Below are 24,460 nucleotides of genomic sequence, written 5' to 3'. Positions count from 1 at the left end.
GCCTGATGAAAGGAGTAAAAAAACATTTCAATGCAGAGTATAAGAAGAACACTAGACAAACATGGCCTTCATGTTGGGATATCATGCCGAATTACCCCTCTTGAACAGGAAAAACCTAAAAGGCAGACTTGAATATGGTAAAATTCATTTGTATAGACCTGTGGAGGTCTGGACGAATGTTTTATGGAGTGATGTGACCAAACTATAACTTTTTGGACCCATGGATCAGCAGTATGTCTGGTTCCAAAAAGGCAAAGCTTATGAGCAGAGGAACACCACCTTCATGTTCTGGGGGTGCTTTGCTTTTGCAGGAAGTGGAAACCTTGACTTTATGAAGGACATCATGAATTCCTTGAAGTATCAGGACATTTTGGCAAAGACTGTACTGCCTTCGGTGCAAAGACTGAAGCTTGAAGATCAATAGACTTTCCTAGAGGACAGCAGTCCCAAAATATACATCCAAATCTACTTGCGCTTGGTTCAGAGATCAGTCATAGAATGTTCTTGAGTTCAGTTTCATATTAAAGGGTTAGTTCACCCAAAAATGAAAATTCTGTCATTAATTACTCACCCTCATGTCGTTTCAAACCCGTAAGACCTTCGTTCATCTTCGGAACACAAATTAAGATATTTTTGATGGAATCTGAGAGCTGTCTGACCCTGCATAGACAGCAACGCAACTGAAATGTTCCCAAGTCCAGAAATGTAGCAAGGAGATCTGTAAAATAATCCATGTGACATCAGTGGTTCATTTGCAATTATACGAAGCTACGAGAATACTTTTTGTGCGCAAAAGAAAAAAAAAACACTTTATTCAACAATTTGTCTCCTCTGCGTCACCCTATAGCGCCATAAACCGCTTATGCTGTTCTGTGTCAGCTGCGTCACACGGATACGCTGTTTTCGTTCAGATCAAATCACAACAACGTAGGAAACCGATCCAGCGTGACGCAGCTGACACAGAACAGCATACGTTGTTTACGTCCAGCTGATACTTTCCAAAATGGCGCTACAGGGAGGAGACGAATTGTTGAATAAAGTCTTTTTTTTTTTTCGCACAAAAATAATTCTCGTAGCTTCGTAAAATTAGGTTGAACCCGATGCCACATGGATTATTTTACCGATCTCTTTGCTACGTCTCTGAACTTGGGAACATTTCAGTTGTATTGCTGCCTATGCAGGGTCAGACAGCTCTCAGATTCCATCAAAAATATCTTAATTTGTGTTCCGAAGAAGTTTCGTTTTTGGGTGAACTATCCCTTTAAAATCTCATTGAAAATATTTAGGGGAATTTGAAGAAAGCAGTAGCAACTTGAAATCCAAAGATTATCAGTGATCTGGAAGCCTTTTCAAGCAAGGAATGGACTAGACATGTGCCGGTATTCGGTATCACGATAATGAATATGCACGATATTGTTATCGTGGGCACTTCAAAATACAGATAATAATTATTTATTACAAATTATTCAGAATTTTGAATGCATTTTAAGAATACTTTTCCCATCAACTGGTTAAAATGCACAACACTGCTCTATGCTGCGTGACAGACGCATGCGCACTCGGATGTAAACAAGCAGGGATGAGAGGCGCATGGCGGAGCGCGTGAGAGACACTCTGGATGAAAGCACATTCACTCTCTGACAGCAGATGGCGCTGAACAGCAGAAAATACAGCCGTTACCCCGCAAACCCCGTAAACAAAGCTGCGCTACTTTCTGATTCTGAAACGTGTTTAAATGAAATAACCATTCAGATTTTTGTACTCGCTATGGTGTTCATCACAGCGCCAAATAATTAAATATTTAGACTTAATAGGCTATTTATTTTCAAACCTTTTTACATTTTACTCTGGACTACAACATGCCCTATTGTTTGAAAGTGTTTTGATTCTTTATTGTTCAGTCACTCTTTACATTAGAGCTTCATTAGTTGACATTAGTTAATTCATTAGTTAACATAAACTGCCAATTAATAATTCTTCTAAACATTCGTTAATCTTAGGTAATTTCAATATTTAATAACACGTTTGTTGTTGTTATTTGTAATTGTTAAAATCAAAAGTTGCAAATGTGTTATTTAATGAGCTAACATGAACTAAGAGTTGTATTTTTTTAACAAAGATTAAAATCTTGTAAAATCCTTGTAGCAAATGTACGGTAGCTATTGCTCATTGTGAATGTTAATGCATTAACTAAGGTTAACTAATGAGATCTTATTGTAAAGTGATACCTATCGGCCTTTATAATTCTTTTGTACTTTAATCGGTGTAAAATTTGTAACTTTATTAATTTTTTGTGTGTATTGCTGTATTGTATTTAAATGTTCAGTTATTTTTGTTAGAATTAAAAAGTTATTAAACCTTTTATACTGTATTATGACAACACTTTTTTGCAACTAAATTTCAATATCGTGATAATACTGTATACCGTGATAAAAGCATTAGCAATTAATCGCAACATGAAAATTTGATACCGGCATATCCCTAGAATGGACCAAGATTTCTGTAGAGAGGTAACAGAAACTTCTAAGCACTTGCAGGCAGCGTTTATTTCATTGAATGTTATAAAGAATAAAATATTCTGCACAAATTAAAATTTGTGTGTATATAGTGTTTCATAGTCATTTTGTTTTCTCTGTATCACTTGTCTTTTTGTGTTGGTTTATATTGAGTGTTTCATATCTATTTAAGCATTATTTACAAGCTCTCTTATGTCCCTCTGTTACCAGGTGTTGCCTGCAGATGCTGGATCTCAGTGGACTTCAGTGTGAGGATGGGAGAGTTGAGGACTCGATGGGTGGATGGTCCCTCAGCGTTGCCCTTTGCTCAATGGTGCTACAAGCTCGATCTGCTGCCTCCAGGGCTCACAGGAGAGATGGAGAAAGAGAGAGAAAAAGAGGACTGGAAGCAGAACGTGACCGGGGCACCATTAAGCGAGACCGGGGCAAGGTAGGGTGCGGGGATAGTGGTGAAGGGAGTCAGGGAGGACACAGAGTGGAAGAAGTAGAGAAGATGGAGTGCAGAACTAATGAACGGATGTTTCCAGGAGATGAGTCAGTAAAGGGTGTCAGGAGGAGGATGGAGATCCAGAGAAGAAAGACTTTATCTGAGGGGAAATCAAACACCAGCAGTAATAACAGTCGTTTATGCGACCAAGACTGGGGTGGGGTAGTTATGGTCCATGTCAGGGCTGACCTTTTTGTCAATTTCCGTTCCTGGTAGCGTGTCTGTGATGCCCTTAGTCAACCGGGCCCACTGCGGCTCCACTGCCGCTACCTCCGCGTGGAGGAACTCTCAGCGCCCTCCATAGCTTCCTTGTTGGGTCTCTTGCCTCAGCAAAATCTCCTCGGTGTGGACATCCGCTACTCCAGCCTTGGGGTGTCAGGCCTGGCTATGCTGCTTCCACTTTTAGCTCCCTTTCCTCAGCTGCACTCTCTGAGATTGCATTACTGTAACTTGGATTTACAGCGCACACAGCCTGGCCAGCATGGGGCACTTCAGGACATGTCTAAAGGACTGGGTTCACTGAAGAGACTAAAGAGATTATGCCTGACTGAACTCCGACTGCCAGGACACCTGCGCTTGCTGCTCAGGTACATTCATACACGCGGATTAAACAGCTGTGTTTATCAAGTCCACTCATACACTCCTACAACACATACACTTCATTATTTTAGTAAGAACATTTTTTGGTCCAGATCTATTAATTTATTCATAAAATGCAATTAATACATGCAATCATGAATAAACCTAATCTGTAAGGATTTTAATATTTTAAATTCCTGATTTCAAGTCACCTTTTTATTTAATGCTTTATACAACAGAAATTGTTTCAAAACATTTTCAGAGTATTAAACAGGGAGGAAACAGAATCAGAGATGCAAACTTCATCAAAATAATGACAAATCCAAATTCTGCTGTAAAGCAGCTCTAAAAAGACTAAAGATTATTCAGCTCCAGACAGTTCAGTGTTTAATCACTTCAGTTTAATAACTGCGTAAAGTTTATCAATTATTTATTATGAAGTTCAATTCAGTGATAAGCAGCTTAACTGAAGACAGTAGTTTTGTTGTCCAGCTTGTCAGTTTAATGTTGATTAAATCCAGTTCATGTCGATGTTGTAAAATTAATCAATTATAAACAAATTCGATTCAGCAGTAAATCAGCTTTATGTGATTTACTTCGATTTGCTGCAATGATATTACTGAATATTAAGTGTCCCAACTAAGCATTAAGCAGGCCAAAAGGCAAATTATTTTTTAAATTAATTAAATGTATATAAAATTGTAATTACAATTACAACCCCAATTCCAGAGAAGTTGGGACATTTTGTAAAATGCAATAAAATCAAGAATCTGTGATTTGTTCATTCTCTTTAACTTTTATGTACTTGACAAGTACAAAGAAAATATTTTCAAAGTTTTCACTGACCAACGTAAATGTATTTTGTAAATATGAACAAATTTTGATGGCTGCAACACATTCCAAAAAAGTTGGGGGCAGAGGCATGTTTAACACGGTCACATCAACAACAATCAGGAATTGAGGATACTGTAATTGTTAAAGTTCTGCAAGCAAAATTTGTGTCCAATCTGGCTTGATACAAGACTTCAGAAGCTCCACTGTCTGTGATTGTTGTTGTCTGATTCTCCTTTTCATGATGAGCCATACATTTTAAGTAGGAGACAGATCTGCTGGCCAGTCTAGCACATTCACCCTATCTACGAAACCATGCTGTTGTAGCACATGCAGAATGAGAGCTGGCATTGTGTTGATATAACAACCATGGACTTCCCATGACAGTATATATCTCTGTACAATCCCAGTATATGCCTCCATGTCAATGGTACCCTTGCACATATTACAGTCACCCATGCTGTTTGCTCTGCTGCACCCCCATACCGTGACAGATGTTTGCTTTCGCTTCTGTCACTAATGAAAGTCTGGATGGTCCCTTTGGTCTTTGGGACTGAGAACTCGAAATCCATTTTTCCCGGAAACAAGTTAAAATTGTGGACTCATCTGAGTACAGCACACATTTTCACTGTCTTTTTGACTACCTTTTCCTGCGTTGCCCTACATGTACTGTGATTTCTCTGGATTCCCTGAATCTTTTCACAATATTATGTATGGTACTTGGTGATAGACCTAAATTCTTTGCAACTTTGCATTGCGAAATGTGATTTTTGATTTGTTTGACACTTCTCTCGTGAAATTTGGCACAAAGTGATGAGCCATGATCCAGCTTTGCTTGCAAAGACTGAGATGCTCCTTTTATACCCAAACATGATACCTTGACCTATTACCAATTCACCTGCTTACTGTGAACTGTTTCAAAACAGTTTAACGTGGATATTCTATAGCCTTTTCACTTTTATTTTGCCTCTGTCGCAACTTTTTTGGAACGTTGCAGCCATCAAAAACAACATTTGTTCATATTTACAAAATACATTTACGTTGGTCAGTGAAAACTTTGGAAATCTTTTCTTTGTACTTTTGTCAATTAAATAAAAGTTCAAGAGAATGAACAAATCACAGATTCTTGATTTTATTGCATTTTACAAAACGTCCCAACTTCTCTGGAATTGGGGTTGTATTTCAAACTGTCAAAAAATGTCAGGGTGATACATTTGTTATTATATTACAATGAAAAAAGCCTCAGTAGATATTTTTGGGGAAAACATATTTCTAATAATAACAAAAATGTTTTAACAAACGTTTGTTTTAACAAGTTATGTGTTCCAACCAACAAAATTCATAAGATTTGACCAGCATGTAGAAAAAGAAGTGATAAAACTAATATCATAGAGAGGAATCCTGGGGGCAAAATATAGAGATATAAATACATTACACTATTTTATATATTTTTGGTATATGTTTGATATTTTAGAGTCATTCATTTGACAGCCTGCTTGAAAATGTAAGAAAGTTTTTCAAAACCGTATGAAAGCAACATTTCTGTGGACCTGGCATGTTTAAATTTTCTCTCTCCTGTTTGCAGCTCTCTTTCCCAGCCTATGGAGGTGCTAGAGCTGCCATACCTGTGCCTGACCTCCACTGACCTGGTCTACCTCTCCTGCAGCCAGCATGCTCCATTCCTGAGAGAATTTGACCTGAGCGAGAACTGGCTTGATGAATCGTCCCTGCCCTCTCTGCGCCGTCTCTTAGCTCAAGCCGAAAGCTCTCTGCGCCAGCTTTCACTTTGTGGTTGTGGCCTCTCACTCTCCTGGGTGCTCTTCTTCCCTCCCTGTCTTGCTGTCGGGCTTTACGTAGCTTAAGATTGGCCTTAAACCCACTCTCTAGAACGGGACTGCTTTCCCTGGCCCGTACAGCGGCAGGAATCCCTTCTCTTCGTCTGCTGCTCTATCCCAACCCACTGGAAGAATATGAGCCTGGGCTGCCGGCTCTCCCCTCCAGTGCGCAGCTGCTGGATTGGCCTCTGCTAGAGGAGTCTGAGGGCAGGGACATGACGCTGAGGTTGCTAGATGAGGTTCTGAAATTCGATCCCGGGACCTTCTTGTGACCTCCGACCTTCTAAACTATAGCCCAGACTTGACTGTGGATGATTAGGGGGTGAATGTCCCAAAGCTCATTCTCTTATAATGTGTGACAATCAAACTATGCTTAAACTAGTATTTTCAGATTGTTTTAACCACTCATGGGGAATTACTTGTGGTTGCCAAGCTTTTTCAGTAATAGCAAAAATATACTGCTTATACACAGTCATATAAAAAGTCTTGCTAGTGGAAACCTTAGCATTATATTGTATGCAGCTTCTCACATGAAATGATTTTGAATTTGTATTTGTTTGCTGTGTTATGCGTAATGTATGGGTTTTATTGCCTTAAATCGTAAAATGTTCATGTTCTATGGTGTAAAACACTTTTCAATCTTATCTGCTTTCTCACAAGTCTAATTTAATCTGACAGTGTTCAATGTCTCATGAAGGAAATCAAGACCTAAAGGGAAAATTTACTGGAAAATGAAAAACTGCCCTCAAGTCATTCCATATAATCTATATGATTTTATGACTTCATAAAAAACATATTTCCATTTCTAGTTGAACTATCCTTTGATGACTATGGTGTTTAATTAATGTTCACAGACACAGAATTTAACAGGGTTCCCATGCAACCAAAAAAAAAAGTAATTTTGCATTGCAGTTTTTCGACATAATTATTTGTCCTGGAAAATATTTTAATACTTCATTTTTATTTTGTACAAATTTTTATTATTTTGTCACTGTCAGTGGTTGCACAGTGTAAAACATGGTCAGAAGGCTATATTGAATGAAGAAGCCCTGTCGTATACAAGTATTATTGTCTTGGTACATTTACTGTCATTTTCTTATTTCTTAAGTATTAATATACTGCAAATCGAATCTCATGATTCAATCCAATTCCAAAACTTTTCTTGAATATTCTTAATATTTTTATTTTCTCTCTCTGTATTAACTATTCTTCTGTGCAATGGAGGTGTGAATTTTCACTGCCCTCACAATTTGATTTGATTACAGTTCAGATGGTAATATTTTGATTACAAAATGACCCTTGATGCATCACATCCTCCATAAAATAATTAACAAAAACAAATGGAATAAATAATCGCAATTAATCTATTTATTTATTTATCTATCTGTCTGTCAGGTAGAGGGAGAGGATTAGGTTAGAGTTGTTCAAACAGTATATCATGCCATCATTGTATATCATGATCAGTTTATCATGGGGGAAGTTGTGGCCTAATGGTTAGAGAGTCGGACTCGTAACCCAAGGTTGCGGGTTCGAGTCTCGTACCTCACAATAAAACAAGCCATATGTCTCAAACATTCAACAGTCAAGTATGTACTAAAAGACTTCAAGATGATAAAGTTAGTTTGATCATAGATTTGTGTCATTTGATGCATCATAGAGACAGTCCATCACAGATTTAATGCAATGCTTTTGGAAATAACTATCTGTAATATTGTACGTAGGAGCGTTCCAGGAAGAAGTATCTTTGTGGTGAGGGGTGTTTGAAGTTCTGAAAATCCAGGGAAAAGGGGAATGGAGAAAGTGTGACATGAGCCATTGGTAGAGAGAGGAACCGTGGGAAATCCATCAACACAGGTCGATATGGCAATGGTGGCAGCAGATGTCCTGTTGGTTTATAATGAAGATGACTTGATAAAACAAAACCTTGGATACAGTACAGTATACTAAATTACAGTATAGCACAGACATCAAAACTGCAGAGTGAAAGAATCATTTCCATATTTCTTTGAGGCTGCTTTTCTGCATAAGTTAGATTTCCACTTCAACTGAACATTAGAAACGAACTCCTTAACATCTTTTAGTGCCACAGGCATAACAGATTGATAGCTGTGTTCAACAAATTAATGCTGAAAGTCTGACTGAAATATATTCTAACCTTGAGGCTCCCGTATCCTAGACATGCTGTACGTCTCTCCCAGGCGCTGAATTGGCTTCAGTCTAAACAAAAACAGATACATTTCTGATCATTTTAAACACAGACAACACTTATTTTAAAGAGCATTCCTTGGTTATGCAAACTATTTAAACACAGATGCATTCAGTATTTTATATGAGGATCTTTTTGAGGTTGAGTAGGACAAATTTTGCTGGTTTTCTTTAAACATTTGTTCATCTTATTTCTGAACAGACTAGAGGAAAAAAACTTTGGATTTGAATGTAAGGTTCTTGAGATAAATTTGCAATACATTTTAAATACGCTCACTAAAATATATACAACAGACAAAACCAAATGATAGTGGGAGTCCCTGTATTTGTATGACACACCTAGGCAAGTCTGAAGGCACGATGACAGCATCTTTCCTGCCCTCTGGTGGAGGTGGAGGTGGTGGTGGTCGAGTCTGTTTGCCTTTTTGCACAGAGCAGAAATATTTGAGCACCTCCACAGGTGCGACCACACTCTGTATTCCTTTACTGCGTAGGAACACAGACCCACTGTGCACCTGTGAAGCACAATACAAATACAATTAAAATAAAATACTTGTTCTCCTCAAAAATATCTCTACCAATCAGATATCTGCTCCATACCTTGTACTTTCTGGTCCAGGTAAGCAGCCAGTGGCTGGCCATGTCTCGAAGACTGTGGTGCTGGTTAGGCTTTTGCTTCGTCAGGGAGTTCCAGGACTCTAATTCTGGACATAACCACAGTTCAGCTTCCTCCACACCCAACCTTTGCAGCACACACAGTACTAAAGTCCTGCCAAAGATATAATAATAGAATGGTTAATTCCTGCATATATATGGCAATTGGGTGTCACTTTGTTTTGTTTTTTTAAAAACAGGTGGACAGTTTGTTAAAAGGGTCATCGGATGCAAAATTGTTGTTTGAACATAAATGTGTGTTGGAAGTGTGGTACACATCCACCCTATAATGATAAAAATCCACCCAGTGTTTTTTTTTTTAAATCCCTATTTTAAAAGTCCCTTTCTCAAATCAGGCTGTTCTGAGCAGTAGCCCCTCACTGCAGAACACAAGATCCAGGGGGCGGAGATTGGTAGGTTTAGGGGTGGAGATGGGTAGGTTTAGGGATCAGGGGGTGGAGACGGATAGGTTTAGGTATATGTAAGGTGGGAGGAGTTGGATCTGGATCCAACCACGCCCCCTGGATCTTGTGTTCTGCAGTGAGGACCACCTCGTTCTGAGATTCCTGTCTGAATGATGTAGTTCTGCGTAGGCCACTCCCACGATAGTTGATTGACACTGGTGTTTTACCTTAGACCCGCCCTGAGTGAGCTGTCCGTCATTGTGTCGACTCCGGTGCAGGGGTAGACAAGAATGTCTCCTAAGCGATGGAGGTGTTTTGTTGTTGGATGTAATAATGAACATCGCAGTCGTCATTTACTCCCGACATCTGAGCCGCTGAAGACGCAGAGGATTAACGTTGCTATCGTTTTTGAATGGAATGTGCTGATGCCCGATCTGCCTAAATGCGTCTATGTTCAGCGAATCATTCGTGATCCAGCTTCACCTACAGAAGTGGTGAGTATAAGGGTTTTTTATGAATCTTTGCAAATCGCCTTTCCTAATAACGTGCTTGTTAGCAAGTTTCGCAGCTGAAGTTTACACTCTGCTCATCAACCCACGGAAGAGAAGGGTGGGGTGAGCAGAGCTCATTAGCATTTAAAGCAACATGGACTAAAATGGCGTGCTGAAAACAGAGCTGATTTTGACAGGGTAAAAAGTGTGTTTTTTACACTACCATTGAGAAATTTTAACCAAAGTATGTTATAGGCTTTTCATTAAGACCCTAACGAATCATATCAACTTGTGGAAAATGGGCATCCAATGACCCCTTTAAAACTAAAAAAACAAACATGAAAGCAACTTTTCAATAACTGGGGATGTTCTGCAGTTGCTACTAAAGTAGGCCACTGTAAAACATTTACATTGTATTTTGTATCGTGTTAAACATGCAATATTCCTTACTTAAGATCAGCTTCTTTATTTGCCAAAATGGCAAGTAGCTCCACAATGGTGTTAAAACCGTCAGGACTCAGATACACCAGCACATTAAGCAGCTCACCGACAAAATGCTGTTCCTCCCTTGACTGCAAAACACATATTCATACCTGTTCTTATATTGAATAAACTCATCTGTAGTGTTGACAGAGAATTCATACATCTTATATGCTCTGTATTCATACATGAAATCCAAACTTTAAAGAAGTTGCTTCCAACATGTATTTTCAGCTATGCCTTATGGATTTATTCTAATATCACAATTTCATTTACCATGTTTTTGTAAATGTAGTTTTCCAGGCAAACCAGCAGTCCTGTGCTGAGAGATTCTTTGTCTAACACCTCCTGCTGTATTAGCATAAGTAATGCATTCAGGATGCTATTCTTCTGAGCCATGCTGCAAGTCATCATGAAGTTCAACAGATGCTTGCAGAATTCCTTGGGGCTTAAAGAACTCGAAATACACTGCAAACACATGCAAGGATAAATGAGAATGATGCATAAATTAGAAGGAGATTGAGAAGTGTATATTTTTTTCACTGTTTTATAAAGAGTACGTCTGAACGGAAGAGTCCTTTTGATAGGCTCATTGTGTTTGTATTCAACTTACACTCAGATCAGGAAACATCTTTTGAAACCACTGTTCATCCACAAACTGCAGGAGGAACTCTGGCAGATGTGAGGTGGGAGAGGGTAGGGCAGAAGAGGGCGAGGGAGGGACAGAGGTGAGTAAAGGTGGGGCAGGCTTGGAGGGTGGAGTCAGAGGGGGTGTAGGACTCTTTATTGGTGGAAGGGGTTTTTGTGGCTGTAAACATAAGAGAGAGTACAAGATGAAGAGGTTATGTGATAGCATTCCATTCTTAAAATGCAAGTGATTTATTCTGTAAGGCAAGAGTACAATCATTCCCTGCTTTAATGAGAAATTTGATGTATAAATTTGTCGGTTGGATGATTCACATAATAATATTATTATGTTGTTGTCAAATCCCAGGCTTACTGAAGTGAGATATCAGTCCCCTAAATGTCTTTTTAAATGTGTATTGTACTGGTTTGTACTGTGTGTTTCTTGCTAATGGACCTTGAGTCTGGAAATAAAGTTGAATTGATTTATAGCCTGCAAAATTCCGCTTATGTAACCACACCTTTACGCAACTTAGTCAATCCCTACATGATTTATGTCATATTGTTTAGGTATATGTAAGGTGGGAGGAGTTGGATCTGGATCCAACCACGCCCCCTGGATCTTGTGTTCTGCAGTGAGGACCACCTCGTTCTGAGATTCCTGTCTGAATGATGTAGTTCTGCGTAGGCCACTCCCACGATAGTTGATTGACACTGGTGTTTTACCTTAGACCCGCCCTGAGTGAGCTGTCCGTCATTGTGTCGACTCCGGTGCAGGGGTAGACAAGAATGTCTCCTAAGCGATGGAGGTGTTTTGTTGTTGGATGTAATAATGAACATCGCAGTCGTCATTTACTCCCGACATCTGAGCCGCTGAAGACGCAGAGGATTAACGTTGCTATCGTTTTTGAATGGAATGTGCTGATGCCCGATCTGCCTAAATGCGTCTATGTTCAGCGAATCATTCGTGATCCAGCTTCACCTACAGAAGTGGTGAGTATAAGGGTTTTTTATGAATCTTTGCAAATCGCCTTTCCTAATAACGTGCTTGTTAGCAAGTTTCGCAGCTGAAGTTTACACTCTGCTCATCAACCCACGGAAGAGAAGGGTGGGGTGAGCAGAGCTCATTAGCATTTAAAGCAACATGGACTAAAATGGCGTGCTGAAAACAGAGCTGATTTTGACAGGGTAAAAAGTGTTTTTTACACTACCATTGAGAAATTTTAACCAAAGTATGTTATAGGCTTTTCATTAAGACCCTAACGAATCATATCAACTTGTGGAAAATGGGCATCCAATGACCCCTTTAAAACTAAAAAAACAAACATGAAAGCAACTTTTCAATAACTGGGGATGTTCTGCAGTTGCTACTAAAGTAGGCCACTGTAAAACATTTACATTGTATTTTGTATCGTGTTAAACATGCAATATTCCTTACTTAAGATCAGCTTCTTTATTTGCCAAAATGGCAAGTAGCTCCACAATGGTGTTAAAACCGTCAGGACTCAGATACACCAGCACATTAAGCAGCTCACCGACAAAATGCTGTTCCTCCCTTGACTGCAAAACACATATTCATACCTGTTCTTATATTGAATAAACTCATCTGTAGTGTTGACAGAGAATTCATACATCTTATATGCTCTGTATTCATACATGAAATCCAAACTTTAAAGAAGTTGCTTCCAACATGTATTTTCAGCTATGCCTTATGGATTTATTCTAATATCACAATTTCATTTACCATGTTTTTGTAAATGTAGTTTTCCAGGCAAACCAGCAGTCCTGTGCTGAGAGATTCTTTGTCTAACACCTCCTGCTGTATTAGCATAAGTAATGCATTCAGGATGCTATTCTTCTGAGCCATGCTGCAAGTCATCATGAAGTTCAACAGATGCTTGCAGAATTCCTTGGGGCTTAAAGAACTCGAAATACACTGCAAACACATGCAAGGATAAATGAGAATGATGCATAAATTAGAAGGAGATTGAGAAGTGTATATTTTTTTCACTGTTTTATAAAGAGTACGTCTGAACGGAAGAGTCCTTTTGATAGGCTCATTGTGTTTGTATTCAACTTACACTCAGATCAGGAAACATCTTTTGAAACCACTGTTCATCCACAAACTGCAGGAGGAACTCTGGCAGATGTGAGGTGGGAGAGGGTAGGGCAGAAGAGGGCGAGGGAGGGACAGAGGTGAGTAAAGGTGGGGCAGGCTTGGAGGGTGGAGTCAGAGGGGGTGTAGGACTCTTTATTGGTGGAAGGGGTTTTTGTGGCTGTAAACATAAGAGAGAGTACAAGATGAAGAGGTTATGTGATAGCATTCCATTCTTAAAATGCAAGTGATTTATTCTGTAAGGCAAGAGTACAATCATTCCCTGCTTTAATGAGAAATTTGATGTATAAATTTGTCGGTTGGATGATTCACATAATAATATTATTATGTTGTTGTCAAATCCCAGGCTTACTGAAGTGAGATATCAGTCCCCTAAATGTCTTTTTAAATGTGTATTGTACTGGTTTGTACTGTGTGTTTCTTGCTAATGGACCTTGAGTCTGGAAATAAAGTTGAATTGATTTATAGCCTGCAAAATTCCGCTTATGTAACCACACCTTTACGCAACTTAGTCAATCCCTACATGATTTATGTCATATTACTCAAATACATGTGACTAGAATGAACATAAACACAAAAAACATCCGAACAGGGTATATGAGTGTCTCTGCCACTGGTGAAGGTGGAAGAGGGCTCTTCTGTGTTGATGGAGTCTTTACGATGGGTGTGAGATGCATGTGAGCCTCTTCCCTCTTCTTCTTCTTCTTCTCCTCCTCTTCATTATACAAGCGTTGCACTTCATCTAGTTCGCTCTGCTTATGACAAGCGGGAAAAAAACATTCCATTATTTATTCAGTTATTTCTCCCCTCTGCGTACACACTGTGCATTCACACAAAGCCAGAATTGTATGTTGTTCAAAACCTGATAAAGATATTTTTAAGGAACTTAAAGGGATAGTTCACGTAAAAAATGAAAATTCTGTCATTAATTAATCACCCTCGCGTCGATCCAAACCTGTAAGACCTTTGTTCATCTTCAGAACACAAATTAAGATTTTTTGTGCACGAAGAAAACAAAAATAACTTTATTCAACGATTTCTTCTCCTCTGGGACAGTCTTCCTCCATTATTAACGAGAGAAGAAATCAAGAATAAAGTCATTATTTTTGTTTTCTTTGCGCACAAAAAGTATTCTCATAGCTTTGTAAAATCACTGTTTAGCCACTGATGTCACATGGACCATTTTAATGATGTCCTTACTACATTTCTGTGCCTTGATCGTGGTAGGAACCTTGCTGTCTATGGAGGGTCAGAAAGCTCTAAGATTTCATCAAAAATATCTTAATTTGTGTTCCGAAGACGAAAGAAGGTCTTACGGGTTTCGAACGACATGTGGTTGAGTAATAATTGACAGAATTTTCATTTTTGGGTGAACTATCCCTTTAAGGACTATCCCTTTTTTCTATGGAAAAAAAAAACTATATTGAGTGACAAGGCGGTAAAGTATTCTCATAGCTTTGTAAAATCACTGTTTAGCCACTGATGTCACATGGACCATTTTAATGATGTCCTTACTACATTTCTGTGCCTTGATCGTGGTAGGAACCTTGCTGTCTATGGAGGGTCAGAAAGCTCTAAGATTTCATCAAAAATATCTTAATTTGTGTTCCGAAGACGAAAGAAGGTCTTACGGGTTTCGAACGACATGTGGTTGAGTAATAATTGACAGAATTTTCATTTTTTGGGTGAACTATCCCTTTAAGGACTATGCATATCATATATTTATTTTTTCCATGGAAAAAAAAAACTATATTGAGTGACAAGGCGGTACTTTGATGTCATATAACGATCTATCTGCGCAGTGCAAACAGCAAAAACCTAGATATTTTAGGCAATTTAGAAATCCTGGGCAGAACATGTCCCCGGGAAGTGGCACGTCTGGTCACCTTATTGTGTGATTTCTTTATACAAAGAAAAATACTATATATTTTTAAGCAAAGAAAGTCTCTATTGGGTAATACATATACAGCAGACTAGTAATGGAAAAAAAAAACTATATTGAGTGACAAGGCGGTACTTTGATGTCATATAACGATCTATCTGCGCAGTGCAAACAGCAAAAACCTAGATATTTTAGGCAATTTAGAAATCCTGGGCAGAACATGTCCCCGGGAAGTGGCACGTCTGGTCACCTTATTGTGTGATTCACACTATACAAAGAAAAATACTATATATTTTTAAGCAAAGAAAGTCTCTATTGGGTAATACATATACAGCAGACTAGTAATGGATATATTGTGTATGTAAAATTATCATTTTGTAATAAAACAACTCATATGTATTTAATCCACACTCTCACCTGTGTTTTAGGAGAATGTAGTCTCGTGGATAAGCTGTCGGTGAAGGAGGGAGGGCTCAGAGGAGGAAGCTCAGGAAGTTTAGGTGGAAAAAGTATAGCATACACATCAAACATATCTTCTGGAATCTAGAAGAATGATGTGAAATCTTGATATTGGCAGTAATTTACACAAACTCATTTATTTGGATTTATTTGGAAAATATTGTCTGAAAAGACAGTAAAAGTGGAGACTGTTGATAAACATACCCTTATATCAAGGGGTTGCCTGTAAATTAGACCCAGGTAATTATTGAAAGCCTCTCGTTTGGATTGTATGTTGGCTGGTTTTCTCCTTCTGCACTCAACCTCTCCTTTTTGCAAGGATTCCAGATCTTTATGTAATGCCATAATTGCCCCAAAGTCCTTTAAGACAAACATATGAAGGACTCTCTTACACACTCTTACTATATGTAAGAGCACACACTCTTACATATATTTGATACTTACTGGATCTTTTATCCTATCCTGCCTTTCAGGACCATCCTTTTTAGTAATATGGCAACTCTCTGTCCTAGAGTTAAAAGCAAAGGGTAAGGATGTGGATGTTTATGAATTTATGTTATTTGAGTAGAAATTTACCTGCATTCATGGCTCATGATTGGGATCCAGGATTTGGGTAATTCAGAGTCTGGATACCATTTCTATGTGGGTGAGTAAAGTGAATACATTCAAAATGAATGATTCATTTTGTGTGAACAGACTATACTATATATTGTGTGAACCTCCTTTGTTCTAGAGTAAACTTTAGTGGAGTAAACCTACAGTACAGTACTTTTATTTAGCCATTACTCTTAACTGTTTTAACATCAGTGTTGGTAAAGACATCAAGAGTCTGACAGCTCTTCAAATAGTTTGATTAAAAGTGCTTTTAAAATAAGCCGAATGTCATCTGATAACATTTTAAGCTGTACTTGTGTCCTGCATTCTAGAGGCAGTAGTTGTGTTCGGGGGATTCTATAGAGGTCTCCTGTGATGCCCAATAGCAGGTCTCCACTCTCACAGTACGCCAAACACTCTGGCTCTGCATTCAGCTCAAGAATTCTAAAACAAACAACACAAAATTTGGAGTCAAAAACTGGTATGCAATGATAATCAAAGTTTTTGTTTTTGTTTTGTAGAATATACACAACTACAAACAAAAAGTAGCACTTAGGTCCTAACCTAAGAAGGTGGTTTTCCATATCCCAGATCCGTACAGTGCCATCCTGACTGCTTGAAGCAAACATGCTCAGTTGATGACAAGCACAGAGGCCTGGAGAAACATAAACAGACTGTCTCAATCTCAGGAGGGTCAGTGTGTGATATACTTTTATCTCATGAAACCTGTCAATGTCATATTTTAACCCAATATATATAAAAAAATAAATCAATCAATTTATGACAATTAAAGCTGCAGTCCGTAAGTTTTGCCTCTTTGTCGCCATCTCTGTTTGAAAACCTGGAATTGCAGCTGTGTGGAATTATCTAGCTTGCATGGGTTGTGAGTCGGCACGGCTCCAGCGCGGATGAATCTAATGTTCTGAAGAGTATGTGTGCCAGTCAGTCACCGCACCGGTGTGGATATTTACTGTACTTCACAATCACAGATTCTAGCCTACGTCTTGGAATATGACCCAAATAAGAATTTTCACCGTATATTGCCATCTGAACAAGTAAGTAACAAGTTGCCACGTTTGTTCTGACCAACTGAGGAAAAAAGCATTACCATAAATCTCGCTACCAATGGTGATTATATCTAAAGATCGGTTAGCTCATATCACATCAAACCGTTCAGATTATTATTATTGTTATACTTTATTCTCAAATTATTTATTCACATTAAAGTTAACAACATCAGCATTGGTGACTATGAGTATAGTGTGTATTAGCGTGTAGATTTCAATTTCTGCACAGTCTAATCTAATTGTCATACTCTTCAAATTTCATATTAAAGGGGTCATATGATGCGATTTCAATTTTTCCTTTCTCTTTGGAGTGTTACAATCTCTTGGTGCATAAAGAAGATCTGTAAAGTTGCAAAGACTAAAGTCTCAAATCCAAAGAGATATTCTTTATAAAAGTTAAGAGTCAACCACGCCTACCTAAAAGGGCTCGTTCTAACACGCCCCCACATGTCTACGTCACTATGTGGAGAGATTTGCATAACGCCGCCCAAATGTTCACGCAAAAAAAGATGGCGTAACTTTTATTCTCGCTGTAGTGTTGTTGCCGCGGCCATGTTGTGAATGCGCTGTGTGTTTCGTTGTGAAAGCGAAACTACTTTGTTTGGTCTTCCAAAAGAGGACGATATCCGCTTCGTCATGCCTAGAGCTGATCTGTGCTGGTCGCTGAGGGAATATATCAACTTAGTGCTGTGGATCGCTGGATCGGCTTTCACCGTGAACGAAGCGGAGTCCAGCCCGGAGTCGTCACATGTGGTTGCCGCAAGCCCGCCGGCCACTCCTTCGTCGAATCTGCCGCTCGCTCACTCAAGCCCGCCGTGTGTGACTCCGTGTTTCGTTGTGAAAGCAAAACTACTTGGTTTGGCCTTCCAAAAGAGGACACGACTAGAAATAAGTGGTTCTTTAAGTTGTATTTACAACACTGTTCCAGAAGAGTTTAACCCAAATGTGACGTAATGACGCAGTGCCATGCTCGAATTTCCCGTGAAAACCTACCCGTACCACTCAAATTAGAAAACTTTATTATAAGCTTACCATTGTGAATCGGACTTAAGTAAGGCGACAGTTTTGAACACTGGCTGGCTATGTACTTCCTCAAATATTGATTTCAGATCATTTTTAACCAAAAAAACTTACGGACTGCAGCTTTAAGATTTTTATGAAAATTTATAAGAATTTTTATTCAGGATTTTTTATCCGATACATTTTGGTTAATTTATTTATTTTTATTAAAATCAGCACAAATTAAAATCTGTATACACTTTTTGGGAAACTGGCATATTGAGTGTGTTTGCTTGCTTTTGTTTATGTGAAAGTACATTATAAGCTATTTTGTAATATTAGATATCTACTAAAGTAGAGTTTACTGTCTCTAACCTGTGATTTTGTTGTGATGCTTTTCATTGGGTTGCTGGTCAGATCTGCTTTGGCTCTCTAAGCTATATTGCACCAGGCTATAAGTATCATTCTCAGGATCTTGTAAGGCGAGGCTGAGTTGGGTTCCCATCAGTGCCATCAAAACCGGAGGCAGATCACACAACACGCTGAAATGGAGACTCAAACACTGCTGAGCACATGGGAACACACGCCAAACCAGCAAAGCTTTATCTTCACCTGCAATATAAAGCCATCAAGATTATCATCAGCAGAAAGTCAGTTTGAATGCAGTGTGATGATGTAGTAGAGTGTGTGTGCACCTGCAGTCAGCAGGTAGCCACTGTTGGGGTATGCCTGCATGCTGCTGATGTTTTGGTTGTTGTGAGCAGAAGTTCTGAACTGGATTTTGCCTGAATGCATATTAAGCACAGACACACAACCACCACAATGGCCCAGTATAACCAGAAACCTGTGAGGGACACACAAGCTTAGGATGTGTCTTACTTTACTTAAAAGAAAAAATTAAGAAATAATAAAAGTTGAGAAAAATAACTTTGAAAGACCTCTTATGACCACAAATACGAACCTGTTTTTTGCATCATGTAGATGTTTTATCTTCTTTGGCTTGTGTGATCTCTGCATCTGTAAGGATCTCCATTCTTCCTGTTCAATTTGTATATCTTTAACATCATTATATAAGACCATGCCGCAAACTATGCCAATATTTGCTTGCATCTGCCCACCTGACCAATCCCAATGCTCTATCCCATGCCACTCATCCAGTATTGTTACCGGACTGGTCAATGTACTAGCAATAGTTACCACTCCATCCTCAGTGAGGACCAGTAAGATCTCTTTAGGTACACAGTAATCAGCACACCTTACTCTTCCATTGGCTTGGAATCTAGTAAGCACTTCACCCGTTTCTGCCGCAACAACTGTGACATAGCTGTTTCCATGGATACAAACTACACAGGCACGGAAGGAAGGGGGGGTTGGTGGGGTCAAGATTTGGTGGACAGGACCTCTCAGGACCCCATCTAGTCTGCAGTGTAGATTGTAGAGGCAGTTGAAGGTCCAGAAGTCCACACTGTTGGTGGAGTATGAGAAGAAGGTGCCAGCACTATCTGGGCCTCCCATGACTAGAGGAGGTGGGCACCCATTAGGAATGGATATAGCCTGGACCTGGTCTCCAACTTCTGGTCTCCAGCATCTCAAAGTACCATCAAGAGAAGATGACAACAACAGGCCAGAGACAGGACACAGAACTAGAGAAGTGACAAGAGCTGGAGAAAGGACACAAAAACACACACTCATAATGATAGTAGACTCTATTGTCACTGAAATACTGTTGTGAACTGACAAAGGTCTTAAGTGCTTCTGGTTTACATTGTTGATACTTAATATAATTTCAACAATGCAGTTACAAATACTGACACTCATCACTCATACTTTGAAACGTTATTAACAGTGAAGTTAATTTTCTGACCAGTATGTCCCACAAAGGCCATTTGAAGTTCCCAGTCTGGTCCCCACACTCGGATTGTCATATCTGATGCAGTAACTACAATATCCCTAAGTGGACAGTAGACCATCCCTGTGATTTCCCTAAAAAAAGAGATTGATTTAATAGAACAAAAGTAAAGATTTTACATAAACATCCATTTCAGTTAACCCATTTAATCACAATTTTTTCCCAGCTAGCTGAGTGCATGTATGTTACTCCCTTGGCAAGCCAATGAAACGAACCGGATACCTTGACAATAAAGCAAACAATAATTTTTCAGGCAATATAGTGCAGCAGGGATGACATATTTAAGTAAATTATATGAGTAATCCATTTTGGTTTTTGGTTAAATGCCTAAAATAAGGTCTCTGTTTGATGCAAGCACAAGATATTGAATTGCTGAAACTTGAAAGCTTAACGGTGGTGAGGTTGAAATCATGCGACCATGGCGTAGTGCATTTAAAGCCTACAGTTTACATTTCACTTCTGGTAATTGTATTTAGGCTTCAAAATTCATAAAAGTTGTGAAGTTGTTCATTTGTGAAGATTATCATAATGAACAAAATGTGTAAGAGTCATAAACATTTGCTGGTCACAGAGCTTATTTTCTGCAATAATTCAAAAGCCAGTAGAAAAATCCTATTGGGTTTTTGTTAAGGGAACCAGGGTGATGCTAACTTTCAGGTTGGCCTACAAAAATACATTATCACCGCAGGACTCTATAATCAATCAGAAAATAGAATGGTCCAAGAATAAATGCCTATGTATTTGGATTCAGTCTGCACTTTCATTAATTGCTAAAATGTAATAATAAATGTTACTGGTTGGATTATTAATGTTTTCAACAAGAAAGAGAGAGGAGAGAGTAGAAAAAAATGTTGGGTTTGATATTTACTCCATAGCTTAGCATAAACTCAATCCTTGTAAACAGGCCTTAATAGCTGCAAATGGCTGAATTAATACAAAACATTAAAAACAAACCTTAGATGGAGGTTCTTCTTGTGCTCAATAATGCATCCCTCTGTAAGGTCCACCACAACCACAGCTTGTCCATATGCAGCCAGTGCTCTGAGGCCCTGCTCAGTCCTGCTAGTCATCAGTGCTAGATGTGTGAAAACAACTTGTCTCCCCAAACCCTCCACCACCCGTTTGCGACACACCAAGTGTGTGAGGCACCACACACATACGTTTCCCTTTCCAGCTGTGACAAGCTCATTAGAGTGCTCCAAAATCTGTGACACAGACAGATGAAAAAATGTCTCTTTAATTCACTTTCAGTACAAGTTCCAGTGATCCAATGATGCATCAAACTTGATGTCTTCACCAGTGGTTCTCAACCTTTTTGACTCCAAGGACCCCCCAAAATCATGTCAACAACAATAATCCCACAACAACACAAACACCCCCTTTTTTAAATTACAGAAATTAGAAGTGTTCAAAATTACAATAAGTTAGAAATAACTAAAATCATTATAATTTCAATCATCAAATTGTAGAATTAAAGAAGTTTGGGAATGAATTGAATAAAATTTAAATCAAATTAAATATCTTAATTCTCTCTTAATTGAAACTAAAACATTTTAAATGCATAGTCTAGCCAGAAAAGAAAATTTTGTCATAATTTACTCTCATGTTGTTCCAGACCTATAAGGCCTATGACTTTTGCTTCTGTGGAACATACAAGAAGATATCTTGTATGAACAAACAATACAATGGAATCAGCTGGAAGCAGATGTATTTTCATTTTAGTCATATTGCTCCCTAGTGGGCCCCTATGGAAGCATATGTTGAGGCAGGTGAAAAGCATTTGGTTAATGGGGAATATTGACCTATTGTGCGTCTTGTTGTCGAGACCCGCCTTGATATAATGATTGACAGGTTGGGGGCGTGATCGGCTCGGAATGCATTTTCAAATCCACATTGCCTTAAACTACATTATCACGGGGTATTTAATGAAAATGCAATTGAAACGTCTTAAGTGTAAGTGTCAATGCATTTAAGAAAAATAAAAGACATTTAAATCACCATTTTGCTACACATTTGGCTCAGAATGCATTTGAAAAAAATCACACTGCATTTTGCTACAATTATCACACGGTATCATGATGAAAATGCAATCTCAAGTGTCCTACCCGTAAGTCTAAATGCATTTAGGAAAATGGCATTTAAATTATAATTTTGCTACAGTTTTTGCTTGGACATGTTAAAAATATCTAATCAATTTGGGTAATACAATTTCATTTAAATTTTGCAACTTATAAAGCGTTAAAATACGTTTTTAATTTACATATTAAAACTAGTGTAGAAAATGGCAAATGTAAATTATATAATTGAATTTTAATTTTGCACTACATGTTGCACATATGTATGGGAAAATGTAAATTTAAATACAGAAATACATTGCCATTTTCCATATTACATTTCAAAATGAATTTTGCTACCCATATGCTTCCATAGGGGCCCATCCCCCTGGTTGAGAACCACATATACTGTATACGCTGTCAACATTTCATTTAACTAAAAAAAAATATTCCAAGTTTAATTTCATCAACTATGGTTTGAAAAGTTTTCGTTAAAGCCACACCTTGCACACCCTCACATCCATGGGCTCCACAGCATGAACCAGAGGATTCAGTTCTGCATCTAGTACGGTGAGAACGGCCCCAGGTCCCCAGCCAACCAGTCTGCCTGGCAGATGTGTGGAGGTGAGGCCGGCATAACGGATGGTGAGGGATTGACAAAAAGACGAATCTCTTAGACGGCCATCGGGATAATAGAACTGCACATGACTGCCACTGTGAAGACTAGCGAAGCCTGCGGCACCTTCACCACAGGTCACGTGACGAACAGTCTCTTCACAGGAGAGGTGGAGGACATGACAAAGGCCATGGGTGAGAATGCTGGGGCTAACATTCCCATAATTCATCTGAACAGAGGCAGAATGTTCGACAGAGTGAAAGTAAAAGGTGATGGAGTAGGTCCAAGGAAAAAGGTGGGAAGAGGGGGAAGGAAAAGAAAGAAATGAATGGCAGGTGATTTCCGGCTCTCTGTTAACTCATTATAGTACTTATTAACGCATTATTATGTTAGATATACACATAATATAATAAATTATACTATATTAATGCATATGCGTGACAAAATACATTTTTCATGTGACAGTCAAGTAATTTGAGCTAAAGCATACTAGACATTCCCTTACTTCATCGATGTTCTCCGTCCAGGTTTGACCGTTTTTTTCACCATTTGTTCGTTCAGGTGATGAACTTTTTAGAGACTCAACCTGTGAGGTCTCCATCTCTTCTTTAACCGTCTTCATTTCACCATGTCACCTCACGGATTGGGAAGCCTCCTCTGATTCATTTGTTGTTGCGGGATCAAATGATTTTTTTATTCTTTGACTTGTATGTAGCTCTAGTTTATGTAGCTACTACTCAAAGGTCATCATGCTATGTTTTGTTTGCTCGTGGCAGTTATCTCATTTGTAACTTGTGGCTCTGTTATTAAAAATCTGTCTATTCGGGTTGACGCTGAAAGAGCTGAAGGTCGTTAACAGAGTCGTCTGAATAGAGCCGTTGGCAACAGTTACCATGGAGAAAACGACAGACATCAGATTATTGTCCATTCAACTCGTACTGGTCCTCATCAACATCTACAGTACAAGTTTATGCAAAGCACATTTTTTCCTTTCTCTTATTAATATTAAACGTTGCCATGCAAAAAGATTTTAAAGGATTTCAGGTTTAAACTTACGCGTGCCATGTACCTAGAAATATATTTATCTCTATTGATATCATGTTTTATATGTTGTGACAAACTTTACTATGCTGTTTCATTTTAGTATTAAAGTTCTATTTTAACTACTTATGTAAAAAATAATGATTGAAGACGAAATAGCGCTGGTTTAATCGCCATGGTAACGACGACAAATAATAATATTTTACAGAAGAGAATGTGTGAAAATGCAGTTGACCTCAAGAGACAGACTAAAGCCTCTTTCAGACTGTCAACCCAAATCCGATTTTGTGCATATCCGATTGGAATCCGATCTAGATGAAAATGGTGTCCAAGTCCAAAAGATGACAACTAGGTCCTTAGTGAGAGTGATGGTCCTCCGTGTACAGTACAGTTTGCAGTTTCTAATAGTGAAGAACACCCCTCTACCAACAATACAGGTGTGAGAACGAGAGAAAACACAGTTTAAATGTAATAGTCTTTTAATAAAAATATCCATTAATAATTATAGTATGACAGTAGACTTGATAGTGAAGAAATGATAGGGACCCTAAATAAAAAATATACTCCAGTTCAAATGCTACTCAGTGTAAATATTCATCTGTACATATTGTAAAATA

At 38.5% G+C, this 24,460-nt stretch overlaps 1 protein-coding gene and 1 pseudogene across 1 annotated transcript; one reads left to right on the top strand and one right to left on the bottom strand.

Moving 5' to 3' along the window:
* The first annotated feature begins 220 nt into the window (after positions 1-220).
* On the top strand, positions 221-6,866 carry LOC107684940 (leucine-rich repeat-containing protein 14-like; annotated as a pseudogene).
* A 924-nt stretch (positions 6,867-7,790) lies between these two features.
* On the bottom strand, positions 7,791-23,424 carry wdr97 (WD repeat domain 97). The gene is made up of 22 exons (XM_016481320.1): positions 23,308-23,424; positions 22,690-23,031; positions 21,087-21,337; positions 20,088-20,206; positions 19,185-19,884; positions 18,919-19,067; positions 18,599-18,835; positions 16,722-16,812; positions 16,472-16,601; positions 16,166-16,201; positions 16,008-16,103; positions 15,768-15,923; positions 15,574-15,647; positions 13,813-13,984; positions 13,299-13,382; positions 11,096-11,290; positions 10,759-10,950; positions 10,453-10,574; positions 9,054-9,222; positions 8,793-8,968; positions 8,404-8,465; positions 7,791-8,132 (listed from the first exon to the last, which is right to left on the bottom strand). The coding sequence occupies exons 1-22, from the start codon at positions 23,422-23,424 to the stop codon at positions 7,948-7,950; spliced, it is 3,855 nt and encodes a 1,284-aa protein (XP_016336806.1). The 3' UTR covers positions 7,791-7,947.
* Positions 23,425-24,460: the final 1,036 nt, after the last annotated feature.

Source organism: Sinocyclocheilus anshuiensis, unplaced genomic scaffold (assembly GCF_001515605.1).
Source record: "Sinocyclocheilus anshuiensis isolate Anshui unplaced genomic scaffold, SAMN03320099.WGS_v1.1 scaffold613, whole genome shotgun sequence".
In the NCBI taxonomy this organism is placed as follows: domain Eukaryota; kingdom Metazoa; phylum Chordata; class Actinopteri; order Cypriniformes; family Cyprinidae; genus Sinocyclocheilus; species Sinocyclocheilus anshuiensis.
Note: the sequence above shows the minus strand (reverse complement) of the source record. Positions and strands in the feature narration are given on the sequence as shown.

Excerpts from the sequence above, each read along its gene's own strand:
- wdr97 (XM_016481320.1), bottom strand. The coding sequence starts at position 23,424 with ATGAAGACGGTTAAAGAAGAGATGGAGACCTCACAGGTTGAGTCTCTA. Across the intron at positions 16,202-16,471 it reads CTCTAGAATGCAGGACACAA|AAATGGTATCCAGACTCTGA; the intron begins GTACAGCTTAAA and ends TCACCCACATAG. Across the intron at positions 16,104-16,165 it reads CTGAATTACCCAAATCCTGG|TCCACATCCTTACCCTTTGC; the intron begins ATCCCAATCATG and ends AATTCATAAACA.